Below are 15,321 nucleotides of genomic sequence, written 5' to 3'. Positions count from 1 at the left end.
TATGGCCACCAACCTGGTCAGGACTTCACGCCACCTCCTCCTTTCAGCTTGAAGGAGTGTCATTTCCATTTGATCAATTGTCTGGCCCTTTTTAAGTCGAGTCTCCAATTCCTTCCATGTGGTCATGTGCCCCGAATGCCTGGACTGTGCTTGTGGCTTTTCAGGACCTCACTACAATTCTTCCAGTCATTTGAGGCCATTACTAATGAGGTGGTAATTTTTCTGTGAAAAGAGCTCGCAGCAGAAGAAATACAGAGTATTGTTTTTTCTTGAATATGCAAGCCAGCTTCTCTTGATTTTCTCCCCATTTACTAATTTCCTGTAGAAGTGGTTGTGGTGGCAGCTTCTCCCATCATCTCTTTTTGGAAATGTAAAGTCTGGACTGGTCTGGTCCTCTGCAAACTAACTATGTCCCTTACCGCATCACAGAGGGCTGGCCAGTCAGCAGGATATATAGGTTCTCCTTGGATATCAGGAATTGCGGAGGGTGAGGTGTCTGCAGGCGGCAGTGTAGTGCTTGATGTGGTCCTGGATGTCCCTTCACCTTCACCTGTATTCAAGCATATTGTATAGCCAGACAAGCGGTGTTTAAAGGAGCCATCGTATGCCCATTTTTCCACAAGTTGATATGGTTCCTTGGGGTCTCAATGAAATGTTTGTAACATATTTTGGTCAAAATACCACAAGAATCATTTCAAACAGCACCCTTTTTACCCTGTCAAAAACACCTCCCCACAGATTGACCTGTTTTGAGTGCCTGTTCCTTTAAATGCTAATGAGCCACCTCTCCCCCTCTCCCCTCCCCCCTCCTCCACGAGATGCGCTCGCCTAGCTGCTGCCTGCCCAGCTAGCCATTACCTTTGTAGAAATATGGCTACTGCAGATGAAGATAGCGTCGTGCAACCATATCGTTTTGAACCAGAGTCAGACCCTGAACAAGAAGAGGCTCCGAACAAGTTCGAGAAGTTAGGGCTCAACAGGACGTTTCTGAATGGTAAGTTAACTTTGTCACTTCTAAATTTTTTTTTGTTTGTACATTGGCTAAGGTCTCACAGTCTTGTTAGCGGTTTTGAGAGCATAGTGGTGCTAGAGATTCGAGTACGTGAATAGTTTGTGCATGTATGAGTATGTAGCAAATACAGTGTGTTTATGTAAGTTACTGTTTGTGAAAGTGTTTGTGTAAATGCAAGTAACAGGAACGCCATAAAGATATAAATGCTACATGAGTAAAGTTCCATCTGTAAACTAAAGTGTTATCTTACAACAGTAATTGACCAAGCAGGGTGGGGGTAACGTTTTTACCTCCATTAATTAGCGTTTAAACCTTGTTTACTTATTAAATCGTTGTATTTGATGACTTATGACTTATTTGATGACTTATGTCTGTAATATGAACACAACTTTCAAATAAACTTTACCTGCAAAGTTGTCACTTTTTAAAACTCTGTTTATACAGGTGTATTTGTGGCAAGTGTGATCAAATGCCTACGGAGCCTGAGCATGTATGCTGCAGGGAGATACCACAGGTAGTGTGAATTCATTTTGAATGGCACTGTAAATATGAAGTCATCATCTGTTTTATATTCCATGTCACTTACACTTTCAATATTCAAGGTTACAAGAAGACTACTGCAGCTTCAGAACCCAACTACATGTATGGTCGATCACCCAGGCCTTGAACCTGTGTGTTTGAACGTGTACTCACTACAGAATGCATCGAATGTTTATAGGGCAGATTATGGGCCTTTTACGTCTAAGAGGAATAGAGCAGTACGTTTTTTTTTCTATGCATGAGTTAGTCATTTCTGCAATACAAATATGACTGAGGAAAAAAATACAATAAATGACCCTTCCCTCTGTATTACTTTGCTAACTGCTCATTTTACACGCGTCAAATGTTGACATGTTACTTATCAAACACTAAAGGCACACAAAACTGTTTCTATACACTTTTATTGTCAGAAAGATTGCTAGAAAGAATGCCACAGTGCTTTTTAAACATAGTTATTAAATGTAATAGCTGGTACATATGTAATAAATACAAAAAAAGTATAATAAAAACATTGATTACAAAATTACACTTTGTGCCATCTGTAGCCATACTGTAAACAAAGGAATAATTTATATATGTGTATCACCTTTTATTCTCTTATACAATGTAAACTTTGCTTAGACGTTACAGGTATTTGGCGTACAGAAGCTTTGTTAGCTGGTGTTGGGGCTATCTGGGCCGGAGAATCAGGGTGGTCCTGCCGTCCTGCGTTGTGCTCCAGATACGAAGAGTGTACCCTGATGCTCAAGGAAGGTATACGGGGTTCAGACCTGCCCTCGATTGAACCTTGACACATAGCTGGCTACAACTTCCCGCTTGTCAGGTTTCTCAAACTGGGCAGAGAGATCCGCGGGTATTGGGATCTTCAGCACCTCATTCACATATGGGGCCGGGTTCTGAAAAACCTCGTGAAAGATGAGGTCCAACAGGTTATCCACGTACTCTGTAATACAAAGAAAAAATCCAAAACTTTTACATTGTTTTTATTTATTGTTTATATTGTATTTATTGTTTTATTTTTATAATTATTTTGCAATTATATTATTCTATTTATTATGAAGACCATTTAAAGACAGCAGTTAATGTATATGTTATTTAAGTTTCACATACTGTTTGTACATTGTTTGACTTGGTGGAATTTCAAATAAAGCCTGTGACTCACGGAAGGTTGGCTCTGCTTTCACCGGCTTTGCAGTGCACTCGCCCTTCTTGTATTTTGGGAAGTTCACTTTAAATAGCGGCTCACCAGCTGAACTTGTTGCTTGGGGACGCCCAGCATTTTCATTGAAATGCAGGACTGCCAGGTAGAGTCTTTGGGGAGAAAATAATACTTATAAGAGCATGTGTGTATGCGTGTATAATAGTTTGTATAATACATAATAGGTATACATTTCTTTGAAAAAATTATCGTACTGTTACCTGCATAACATTCCAAGAAAAGGAAAGACTACGTTTTTGGGCGCAAAACGCAGAATGACGCTGTGGAAAGACTCCAACGACGAGGTCTGGTAGTGAGGGCTCAGCTTCCCCACATCTTTCAGAACCCTCTTGTTGGTCAACACCTTCTCTAATCTGCTGAAGGCTGGTGTCCCTGTAAAAAAAAAGGGGGAAAACATAACTATAGATTCAAAATGATTATGGCATTGGTTATTAGGTTTGTTTATATATATGTATTTATACATATATATTGTACATGTATATAAACACAAGCCTTACATTTACAATGCAAATTGGGTGAACATACCTGCCGTCAACCATTTGCTCTTGTCCCTTGAAATGCGTAGCGGATGCAAACACTGGGGGAAAACAGGGTCATCATGGGAGTGGATGTCTTGGACATGGTTAAGGAGGGAGGTCCACTTTGCCACTCTCTCTGGCCCTGATGTTGATGTAGCGGCTGTCCAGTAGATGTGTTTTTTTATGCTGGGGAGCCACTTCTTCAGTTTCTCACATTCTTAGTTCTGGGCAATCTTGACAAGTTTCTTCGACAGTCCTAATGATAAAAATAACATTTTAGTCATGCACGGACACCTTATCATCATCATCATCATTATTATTTATTCAGGGTGAATTGACTGAGCACAGGGCTCTTTTGCAGCAATGCCCTGATTGAGGGTACATAATACAGATGAACAATAAATAAACAAACCATAACAGACAAAATAAATAAACAAAACACATAGAACTCAGAAATTAAGTATAAAAATATATGTTATATATTGAAATATATAATGAATGATCCCCACATAAAGTCTAAATAATGTTCTAAACAGGGCATGTCTTCAATATATTGTATGAGTGAGTGAATTAATTAATTACAAAATTGCCAATTATGAAAACTTTCTGCTCTGATTATAGAATAAGGAAATCACCAGTTTGTGATCATTATTGATGTGCTCCATAACTTTGATAATGAACAAAAGTGGTGTGGGGAGAAAGCATACATAGATTAACCAACATAGAGTTTTCACATGTGAACAGGGACTTTCTTAGCCTGATGAGCCACCTGGTACACAGACACAGGAAATAATACCTTTTTCCATGTGCCAAACATCGTAGTAGTGTGTGATGTTGGCCTCCCTCAGGAATTTCTGGATTTGAGGGTGGCGGTCTGTGACAATGCTATCCAATGTCACACCACGTGCCTCCAAGAGAGCGAGGCTCCTTTTCAGACCCTCTTTCTCCATGTGGTAACTCCCTCCGACTTCATTGCTCTGATTATGAAGCAATGGTTGACCAGCTTTATTTCTGGACTTTGTTCACATATCGAACAATCTCAGTGAATTTATTTCATTTTCATTATTTCAGTAGTCATGACTATCTTCCTCCCTCTGTTTTTGACCATGCCAAGGTTTTTGTGAGCAGCACAGACTTCCTGTCTGTGGTGTTATTCACACACATCTACCCCCCCCCCCCCCCCCCTCCTTAGTTTAGTTTACGCATTGGAGTTTATGTTACTCACCTGAACCAGCTGAAGATCAATAATAGTGTTGTTCGTCAGGTCCATCACCGTGTAACTGCCAAACTTGGCACAATGTCCTTCAAAAATAGATGTAATTATTTTACTTTATAAGTCATTTCACATGTCATTGTATGATATGTTGTTTTCTTAGTAGCCCTTAGTCTAAACAAAGACATTTTCATGGAAAAGTAACTGTCAGTATTACATACCTGGTGAGTCAGCCCTCAAGTCACCACCTAGAATGACTTTCTGTCGCTGGCATAACTGGTCCAACATGCCATCCTGCGCTGTTTTCCAGCTGTGTACGATTGCAGGCTCTATGTACATCCGGGCGTGCCTTTGAAATGTGTCATACTGAAACATCCTCAACTGCATTGCCCAGAATATCTGAGGTCAAAAAAGACACAGGACTCTTTAGTACTGCTTTTGGGATTGTGTGTAGATACAAATGAACACATATATATATATATATAATCTCACTCCAGAAAATTCAGATGATAATATTCCATGTTCAATTAATTACTACAAGTGAATTATGTTGTGAATTAAGGTAAAGTCAATTAACAATTACCTTCTCCAGTTTGAAGAAAGATGCACCAGTGGCATACACTGCAGCTGACAGTTGGATGTTCCCAACAGGAGTGCTACCAAGAAGAGGCTGACTATTCCATTTTCTGTAGAACTGACAGTGTGGGCACTTCTGTTCTACAGAGAGGAATGTCCCAACCCTTCTTGTTTGCACATCTGTCACCCGCCGACACACAGGGCACACCTCAAACAGCTCCAGGAGGCAGTTTTCATAGACAATATATGTGGGTGTCTTATGAACAGGGTTGGAAGATTCCATTCTATTAAAAAGACAAAGATTTCACCCAAAAAAAATAACTTCCATGCTGCTACAGCTAAAAATAAGTGTAGGAATGTAATTCATCTGATTATTAAAATGTTTAGATTCAATATTGAGTCACTCACGTCTCATCTGCTGATTCAGTCAAGACTGTGACTGAGTCATCGGGATCATAGCTAGAATCCTGTGGTTCTCCGAAGTCCATACTTGAACTTCCCTCAAAAGGGTTGTCCTCTTCCTCCTCCAAGCGAGGTCTCTTACTTGGCCTCTTTACTGGTGTCGACGTTAGGAATGGCTGTGATGCTTTGAAGGCCACAGCTGAGGTTCCAACACCGACATCAGTGCAGGGCACAGTTTTCTGTGTGCCTATGATAAAACAGACATTCAGTATCCTTGGAGTCACAACTAATAAAATGCTGTTACAACGTTAACACGGAGACACAATCAATGACATGATGAACTAACTGAGGGTAAACAAACCTGTACTTTTGTAGTGAGGTCGCAGTGTTTTCACAGAAAGCTGCGTGCCAACTGTGCACATCTTTGGTGAATCCGTTTGGCAGGCGACATGACGTACCCTAGATGTGCTTTCCTAAACAACAAAGCAGCAATGTTATTCATGTTTTGGTAAATGCAGGTGAGTCTCTTAGCTGCTAACCACGTCGTTCATGAACAAATAAATTCCCATTTAACATGTATGACCCTATCATTGTTGTGTCGAAACCCGAAAGGTGTCAACAGGAGGGCTAATTGCCTTGAATCATATATGCAGGCGGACTATTAACACCTCTCCCCACCCCAATACAAAGCCCTTTCACAAGGAATTTTTTTTGGATGAGAGAACTATTTCTCATAAAGACAATATATACTTCGACACAAATTCCACTCCATAGATATCCAAACGAACTATCTACTGTATAAGTAAGCATTAATCAAATAGGCTAGCTTAACCGTTCACACAAAAATGCGTTAGCCACATGTTGGCTCCTACACAGTACAACATGCTAATGTCGCTAACTTTTACACAAAGCCTATCCTTTCACTGTCAGGTTATTTTGTGTCAACAATTAATCTCGAAAACCTTCAACTACCAAACTAGTGCACAGTAATCGTGTTGTTTGCGGTAGGCACTATATACCCATGCAAACGTAAACTCTCACAGGAATTACATCAAACGAACTGCTGTGCAAGGCACATGACTAGCCTAAGGAATCACATAGCCAACAGAGAAAATCATATTGGCCACACATCTTTAGCGAATAAACTGCAAGAGCTATATATGTCAGCCTATTGGGACTAGGTGAATGGTTTAGTGTGTATCTAGCTTGCTGTGATTATTGTGTGCTGTGCCTTTTTGAGTGCTTATGAAATGTATCACCCTTTTTGTATTCACTGTGTGTATTGTGATCCTCCATTAATGTGCACCGTGTGAAATTGCATAGAACACTGTTCACCACACAGACTTCCCCTTGGGGCTCACTGATTGCTTCATTGCTTGAACCTGGACACATACCTGGACCATTAGTAACCTACCTATCGACGGGAGCGAGGGCAAGGAGGTGGGGTATATAAACAGGGAGCTGCTGGATTACTGGAGACCCGGCGGGAACAGCGACACGGAGACTAATGGACGGACGGACGGACGGACGGACGGACGGAAGGAAGGAAGGAAGGCAGGCAGGCAGGCAGGAAGGCATTGGGCAGCAACGGATGGAAGCAGCCCAAAACACGCTATCATCACGGAGAGCTGTATTGGAATAATCAATGCTCACAATTCCTGAGCAAAGGAACGTAAGCTTTGCCTCCTACTTTTATATGTCATTATTACTGTGTACGTGGCCTGCGGTACGTTGATCCTTTGCCTGACTATCCGAGGTCTGCTGGTGGCCATTTCCGGGTTGGGACGAAAGGATTCCAACGACAGAAATCGGAACCAAGAGGAGCCAACGTGGCGAATATTCCAACGCTCACGATACCCAGCGTGAAGGGAAGTATTTGTTCCATCTAAACCCCATTTCGCTGTTTATTGCATTGGCTGAGTTTTAACTATTTATTTTACTGTGGTGCATGGACTGCTTGAGATACTTACAATTGCCTCGTCTGTACTGCGACGAATAGATGGTACCGATCCCGCTTGCAAGGTCAATCTTGTTGCCAGTCCAGCGTTATATTGGCCCAAATTGGTAAAACAGTCCAATTCAAAATGGCTTGCGCACACCAACAGACTTTTGCCAATTCTTTCCGGAACATTACCATTAAATATGAATTCAATCCATTTCACTCTTGTCTCTTCTGAGTCTGGGACATTATGTACAGATTTGTGCTGACTTGTGCAGCCGACCACAGAGCATCTTGAGGGCTTCATTTTCTCCATGCTGATAGCTAGCTTTCCCAAGTGTATCCGAGGTTTTCAAAAATGAAGTGAAATTCTTTGGCATAAGTATCTATAAGTGAGTGTAGGGGGGGCGGGGGGATGTGGTGGGGGGGGGGGGGGGGGGGGGGGCGGGCCAAGGCCATGTAAGAGAGACGCCCAAATCATTGTGACAGGACACTGTTAAGGAAGCTCATTCGCTGCCACTCAAGCATGACGTTTCTGACGTACAAGAACCATAACAAATCGCGGGAGTTGTTTTTTTCCAGTTTTTGGGTCGGTAGACATGCCAGATACCCAAATTAACGTGTAGAAGCACTAAAAAAAGTGGAATTTTCATAATATGTCCCCTTTAATATAATAAGTGAAATGATCATGAATGTGGTTGAACTTCTTTAAGAAAACAAGCTATTGTATTTAATACATGCTAACATGTTTCTATTGTACTTTAAAGTATGGATGTGGCTTGAATAAATACTATTAAATAGACCCACCTGATGCAGGCTGTGTGTTCATGGCCTGTGTGTTACTGGCCCCTTGAGTACTACCTTCTCCTGCAGCTGTATTTAAACACAGAGTTCATCCATGCTGATCGTTACACAATTGCATTTGGTCATTTCTATCTTCCTACCACATAGTTGTATTGTACAAATACATTGTATCTGACCATGTCATTTGTAGTAGATCAGTCGTTCTCAAAGTGTGGTCCGCGGACCACTGGTGGTCCGCCAGTGCCCCCTAGTGGTCCGCGACGGCCACCAGTAAATGATTGCAACATTTCTAACATACAACTCAGAACGAAGAGAACAGAGTCAGTAGTAGCCCAATCTATTAAAGATTATTATACGGCTCTTCAGAATGTTCCAAAAAGTTCCGTTGATTTGAATGGGCCACCCCAACGTTCGCAGGTCCGTAATATCTTGATATCCACTGCTGCGAAAAGATATTGACCGCTGTCATTGGCAACTGGGTTTCTGCTTCTAATTCACACTTTCATATCATTCCGCAAGTAGTCTGGTCATTTAACGGAATGTTGTGGTAAGTTGTATCTAACTATAACTCTCATTGATAACTGTCTGAATTTGGTAGCACCTTGCGGGGAAAAAACTATCAATAACATGGAAGATTTTACCGTCAATTTTAATGTTTACGGAAAGTACGAGACATTTGAGCGCTGGTGTCAGGCCCAGTTTTCAGGAAAGAAACGAAAACGTTCCTAAAAGTCCCGTTGATTTGAAGTCATCAAGTAATGGGTTGCTACGCAACACCTGACGTTCTATTTGTGTGAAGAAAAAAAATGTCTTAGCGGAAATCATAATTAGCGGAATACATTATCCCTTACATAGCTTAATATATGAACAAGGTCATGGATCAGTGGCTTAAGACGGGGACAATGAAAAGGACATTAAATGAGAAAGATAAGGAGAAGGTGCAACGCCGAGATGATTCAGCCGCAGTGGCGATCGTGGAGCCCTTGGATGCTAGTAGTGCTAGTTTGCCTCAGCCTGAACATGAAAAATCCACTGCTAAAGTGAAAAGAAAATACCACGAGGAGTACATACAATTTGGATTTTTTTGGACTGGGGACGAATAGGATCCTAAACCACATTGTGTTTTGTGTTATGAATTGTTAGCAAATGAATGCATGAAACCTGCTAAGCTCAAGCGGCATTTAGGTAGGCACAAGGAGTACATGGGGAAACCTATAGGATTTTTTGAGAGAAAACGGGATGAACTGAAGAAACAGATGAAGAAGGAGCCCTCAGTTTTTTCTAGCCGGGGAAAATGCGTTGACTACAGAGGCTTCATACGACATATCCCTGATGATCGCAAAACTGGGTAAATCTCATTCGCTTGGTGAAAAATTAGTTGAACCAGCTGCGAAGCGCATAGCTGAGCTTTTGTTAGGAGGGAAAAAAGCAGGTGATATAGTTGACAAAATACCGCTGTCTAATGACAATGTCCAGCGGCGAATACAATTGATGGCACAAAACGTTGAAGATCAGCTGTTGACACGCATACGCCAAAGCCAGTTTTTTTTTCTACAACTGGACGAGTCAACCAACATCGGGAATGAAGCAAATCTGCTCTCTTATGTAAGGTACATATATGCAGGAGAAGTGCATGATTTCTTTTCTTTTTTGTCGTTCCCTCCCAACCAACACAACAGGAGAAGCTATTTTTGACTCACTCAACGATTTCATTACACAGAATGACCTGGACTGGACAAGATGCGTTGGCATTTGTACAGGCGGTGCAACTGCGATGACTGGGAAACATAGAGGACTAACAGCGCGAGTACGCGCAGTAGCACCATTGGCCACGGCAACACATTGTTGCATTCACAGAGAACAGCTGGCTGTCAAGAGGATGCCCCCATGTCTCAAGGCAGTACTGGACCAGTCTGTGAAATTGGTTAACACAATCAAAGCCAAAGCTCTGAACTCACGTCTTTTTAAAGTGTGGTGTGAAGAAATGGGAAGCGAACATAAAAAACTTCTTTTTCATACTGAAGTTCGCTGGCTGTTGCGTGGGAAAGTCCTCACCCGTTTATTTGAACTGCGCGACAAGGTGATGTTATTCCTCCATCCTAGTGATGAAGTGTATGACCAAGTGCATGATTTCCAGTGGCTGGCAAAGTTGGCTTACCTGGCTGATGTTTTAAGCACTCTCAATGCTGTGAACTTAGCACTGCAAGGAAAAGCTGTCACAGTCTTCAATGTCCAGGACAAAATCAAAGCTGCACGCCTCAAGATGGAATTGTGGTGTGGCCGTCTCGATCGCCAGGAATATGACAGTTTTCCGACACTCGCAGATTTTCTTCTCACCACTGAAGAGCAGCTGGATGGCGACACTGTTGCAGCCTTCAAGGAACATCTGCAAGGCCGTCACTCGCATTGGGAAGATATTTCCCAGAGTTAGATGCAGGCCATGAGTGGATCAGAAGTCCATTCGGAGACAAAGAACACATCAAACATGTCTGCTCCATGCGTCCACCCAGAGAGGCTGTCAGCCTTGTGGAAATCACATCAGAAGACGACTTTCAGAGATAAATGTTTGACAGACTTTTGGGTCCATGTCCAACCTGAGCATCCTGAGCTGGCTGGCTCGGCTCTTAAAGTGTTGATGCCGTTTCCAACCACCTACAACTGTGAAGCTGGATTTTCCACACTTGTTGGTCTGAAAACAAAGCAACGCAACCGGATCAACGTGGAGCCAAATATGAGACTGAAACTCTCCAGTCTGGAGCCAGACATCACTCGGCTCATGTCTCAGCAGAAGCAGTGCCATTCTTCCCACTAAGTCAGAGGATGATGGGTGAGTAAGCTGTGCTATATAAAACTTGCTGCAATTTTTATGATTGTGGGGGACATGGAGTGGTGATGTTCTAAATGTCTTATAACCTGTGTGTGTTTGTTCCCTCGGGTGCAGTGAATGACGGTGGAACGCCGAACAGTGGGTGTTGCGGACAAGGGAGACCCACACGCAGCGAGCGGCGACAGACCAAGCAGCCGAAAGGGTTGAGAGGGTATATATATATCTTGAGCTCAGCGCCGTTGAGAAACTAGAAACTCGTCATATCTATAACTAGCCTACCGGTACGTAAAAAAGGAGTGCCCGCCCGCGAAAATCACGCGCCGCTAACAATTGTATGGCGCCAAGTCTGGGTAGAAGGCATGTTGTTCCAGGGATATACTAGTATTTAGTTAGATGGTCCGCAAGTTTTTTTGTATTGGCTAAGTGGTCCTTGGTCTGAAAAAGTTTGAGAAACACTGTAGTAGATACATTACAATTACTGATACAAGGCTAAACAATACTAGGCTACTGATTACAATTAGTAGTATTAATGTGATGTGATTATGAAAGTAATAATTGCTAATAACAAAAACAAAAACAGCAACAATAGTACTAGTTGTGTAGGCTACTTACAAAGTTCAGAGGGAGGCGAATCAGGCGTCCTTTCTCCAGCAGGTGTCGGCCTCTGCAAAAATTGCCATCTGGCCAATTTAAAACAAAACAAAACAAAAAACACATATACATTTTAGTATATTCCTGGGGAGGAACTGTACAGAAGGGTGAACACCACCACTATCCCTAAAATGGTTACTGTGTGTGTATGCACCTGCTAGTTGTGAATTCACTAAACAGAACTTATGCCATTTATAATGAATGTAGACAGGCACGTGCACAGACATTTTGGAGGGCAGGTGCTCAAACCAAAAAAAAGGGCACCCATCGCCAAAATGATTAATGAAATTAAAAATAATAATAATAAATAAATATAAAAAAAACACAGTAGGATATTCTCAACTTAAATATTTATTTTGTTAACAAACTAACTCAAATTATCTCCTGAACATAACTCAGTCCTACACTCTGTCTGTCCTTCCTCATCCATGATGGGCTCCTCTGAACCAGGTAGGGTTACTGATTCTCCCTTATTTGTTTTACTAGGGCCTGATCCAAGATAAAAGAGAGCTGCTACCCTGAGCTGCGTGCTGCAGTTCCCTGTCCTGCTTTTGGAGTCTCTCTTTTCTTGGCATTATGCTGCAAATTTTGTAAATGAGATAAATCAATGTTGTGCATAATGATCAAGAGTGACTTACATTATCTCTGTAAAGCTGACAACACAGTAGCCTACACACACATTTGTTTTTACTGTTTTCTGACTGAGTTGAAGCATGAGCAGCATTACACTAATAATATACCACAATATACCTCACCAGACTGTCATGTAGCTCAACTTAAGACCTACCTTTCATTTCAATAATTACGATTTTAAAATAAACAAAACTAGTGAACTTGTCTAATTTGTAGAGCCGTAAAACTGCCTTTAAATTCTCTGCCTGCCTGTTTGCCTGCCTGTCTGCCTGCCTGCCTGTCTGCCTGCCTGTATCTCTCTACCCCTCTCTCTTCATTAAACATGACAGACGTCAGTAAACAGCTGGACAAGGCTTGGAGTTTTGTGTTTGTTTATTTATTTAGGAAACGTCGGACCAGTTGCGACGTAATGTTTTCAACGGCGCTAATATTGTGGTTAATGTATCACCAAACAACGTCGGGGGATTGCACAAACACCGCCATTACCTGTTTTTCTGATGCTGCGGGTCAGAGAAGAAGTAGGGCCGAAACACACCAAACGCGTTTTTAAAAACGGGACGCTAGCAAATGCATTGTTTCCTATGGTACGACGCGCCTTGCGTGTGCGCCTTTTCTCCGCCACGCGTTGCGTCTTTCTAGCGTTTTTTAGATGCGCTTAAAAGTTGAACTATTCTCAACTTTCCAGCGCAAGGCGCGGAGGCGCACCGCTCATCAATGTCACACTCGGCCCAGGCAGGTTGCGCACGCAGCTCCGCTTCCTAGGCGCCGGGCAAAACAGCCTGGTGCCCCTGTGGCTGTTTTGCCCGCCGCACTTTGCCAAGGCGTTTTTGAAGCGTCTGCCGTTTTAAAAACGCGTTTGGTGTGTTTCAGCCCGTAGGCTGCAGCCGTTTGGCCTGGCGCTCAGCACTGCATGAGCACTAAGTGGAGGAGGAGGAGGAGGAGGAGGAGGGAGGGGCGCGTGGGGCTTGTGAGCGCCGCGGAGCATGTCGGGGCGAAATTCTGACAAGAGCTCAAATAAATGCCCCGCCATATATCAAAACACATTTGGGGGGAATTGATGACAGAGAGAGTCATTTTTATTCTTAAATATTGATGAATGAAGAAAACATTTGGCTCCAGCAGAAGGGGCACTTTTCTCATCCTGGGCAAAAGGGCAGGTGCTTGAGCACCACTAGGGGTCTATCTGTGCACGTGCCTGAATGTAGACAGCAACTGTACTTTTCATAACTAGCATACGTTATCCAGATACTGCTCTTTTGACATTTCCATCCATGTAGGTTACCAGTGAAGTTTCATTTGCTAGTAATAGCCTACGTAGCAAATTAGCAAAGTAACAGTCGCTAGCTAGCTATAGCTAGCCTAAGTGACAGCAATGAAACGTCCAATATTAAATAATGCACAATACTACATTTATTTCGTTTGACACCTTAATGGCTGAGATGAGAAGACTTACCTCTATACTTGGCTTTCTTTTCCTCTTCTTCCTTTCTTCGTCGTTGGTTGCATACACAGCCCTCATCCTGGATGTGAGGTTGCTTGGCTTTTAATTTGGTTATGACCGAATTGTGCCTTCCTTTCATCACATTGCAGTTATCCGAGTTGAAGGCCACCAGGTTATCCCATGAAATTCCTCTGGTTCTGTCATTAGACAAATGCATTTGTTGAAAACATAGGATACAAAGAAATTGAACTGAGCCTTAAGTGCATTCCACATCATTCCCTTGCTGAACTTTTAACTTGTTCAGTGACAATAAAGATGAATCTGATGTAATCTAAATCTAATACGCCATTAAACTTACGTCATAGAGGTTGCCAGCTTCTCAAAAACGCTGTCTGCTGTTCCCACATTGCAGACTCGCATATCAATACATTTGTGGACAACCTCAAGACTGTTCTCGTCATATTGTCGAGCAAAAATGACTAGTTCTTTCTCTTTTTGAATTGTGGTAGACTCATCGCAGCCAAATGGCTGGGTCTGGCAGGTGGCTGTCACCTCATCGTTGAGCTCTGGGGCAATGGCACCTAAAAAAGAAATAAGTAACAGTGACTTTTAAATACTACTACTAATGTTTTGTTTTAATTATGCTGGTGCTTTGGGACTATCTGCTAATATTAATATTGATATTAATATTGAACTAATATTGAAGGAATACACCACCGTTGAATGGAAATTGGGAGAAACTTACTTTTCAGAAGTTGGGTTGTCTTCATTCTCCCATACGAATACTTTCTGGCAATTGCGGAGTCCGGGAACATCGATGCCACAGTGGCTGAATACTCGTCACAAAATGAAAACGAGATGTCGTTTTTGGCAACCAACATTGCCATTTTCAGTTCAGCCTGCAGCACTTGGTCTTGTTCGATCTGTCCCTTGGTGATATAATTCGATGTTGCCTGAGTGCCCTTTTGTGCCTCGGCAGCACGGACATGTTTCTGAGACTAAACGTGTTGACGGACGTCATCCTTACCGCCGTGCCCTATGTTGAAATCAACAATACAAGCTTTGCAAAAAGCATGACTATTAACCAGGTGACTGTTGGATATGCTTGCGAACTCTTCTGTCCAGCAAGACTTAAATGTACACATATATTTGACCTTCTTCGGTGGTACACCGGCTTCTGCCATTTTCCCTTCACCTTGCAATTTCAACTTTGCTTGTCAATAGCCTGCACAGAAAGATCGGACTTCCAATCCAGTGAAGTGATAAATAGATAATGGGAGACCAATGCCAGAGCTAAAAGGTTTGCTTTAAACGACAGGACAGAAGATAACTTTAGCAGCTAAACACCCGACCAAACTCGGCTGACGGACATGTCTTTTATGTGAATGTACATTTTTCAAAAGTTACCGAGAAAAAGACACTGTACTATCCGATAACACCGTTATTGTAACCAGCAAAAATGGTTGATGTGATTTGCGAAGCGTCTGTCAGCCAACTGTCTGACTTTAGCACGTTAGCCTACGTTAGATAGCATAACGTTATTGCA

General features: G+C 42.3%; 2 protein-coding genes across 2 annotated transcripts; both read right to left on the bottom strand.

Moving 5' to 3' along the window:
* Positions 1-2,092: 2,092 nt before the first annotated feature.
* On the bottom strand, positions 2,093-4,841 carry LOC116223275. Its single transcript, XM_042709587.1, has 7 exons — positions 4,724-4,841; positions 4,515-4,591; positions 4,086-4,266; positions 3,297-3,506; positions 2,972-3,143; positions 2,715-2,863; positions 2,093-2,495 (listed from the first exon to the last, which is right to left on the bottom strand). The coding sequence occupies exons 1-7, from the start codon at positions 4,839-4,841 to the stop codon at positions 2,317-2,319; spliced, it is 1,086 nt and encodes a 361-aa protein (XP_042565521.1). The 3' UTR covers positions 2,093-2,316.
* Positions 4,842-4,893: 52 nt separating this feature from the next.
* LOC122133412 lies at positions 4,894-7,825 on the bottom strand. Its single transcript, XM_042709583.1, has 4 exons — positions 7,451-7,825; positions 5,842-5,953; positions 5,487-5,727; positions 4,894-5,362 (listed from the first exon to the last, which is right to left on the bottom strand). The coding sequence occupies exons 1-4, from the start codon at positions 7,733-7,735 to the stop codon at positions 5,071-5,073; spliced, it is 930 nt and encodes a 309-aa protein (XP_042565517.1). The 5' UTR covers positions 7,736-7,825; the 3' UTR covers positions 4,894-5,070.
* Positions 7,826-15,321: the final 7,496 nt, after the last annotated feature.

This window comes from Clupea harengus, chromosome 13 (assembly GCF_900700415.2).
Source record: "Clupea harengus chromosome 13, Ch_v2.0.2, whole genome shotgun sequence".
Lineage (NCBI taxonomy): Eukaryota > Metazoa > Chordata > Actinopteri > Clupeiformes > Clupeidae > Clupea > Clupea harengus.
Note: the sequence above shows the minus strand (reverse complement) of the source record. Positions and strands in the feature narration are given on the sequence as shown.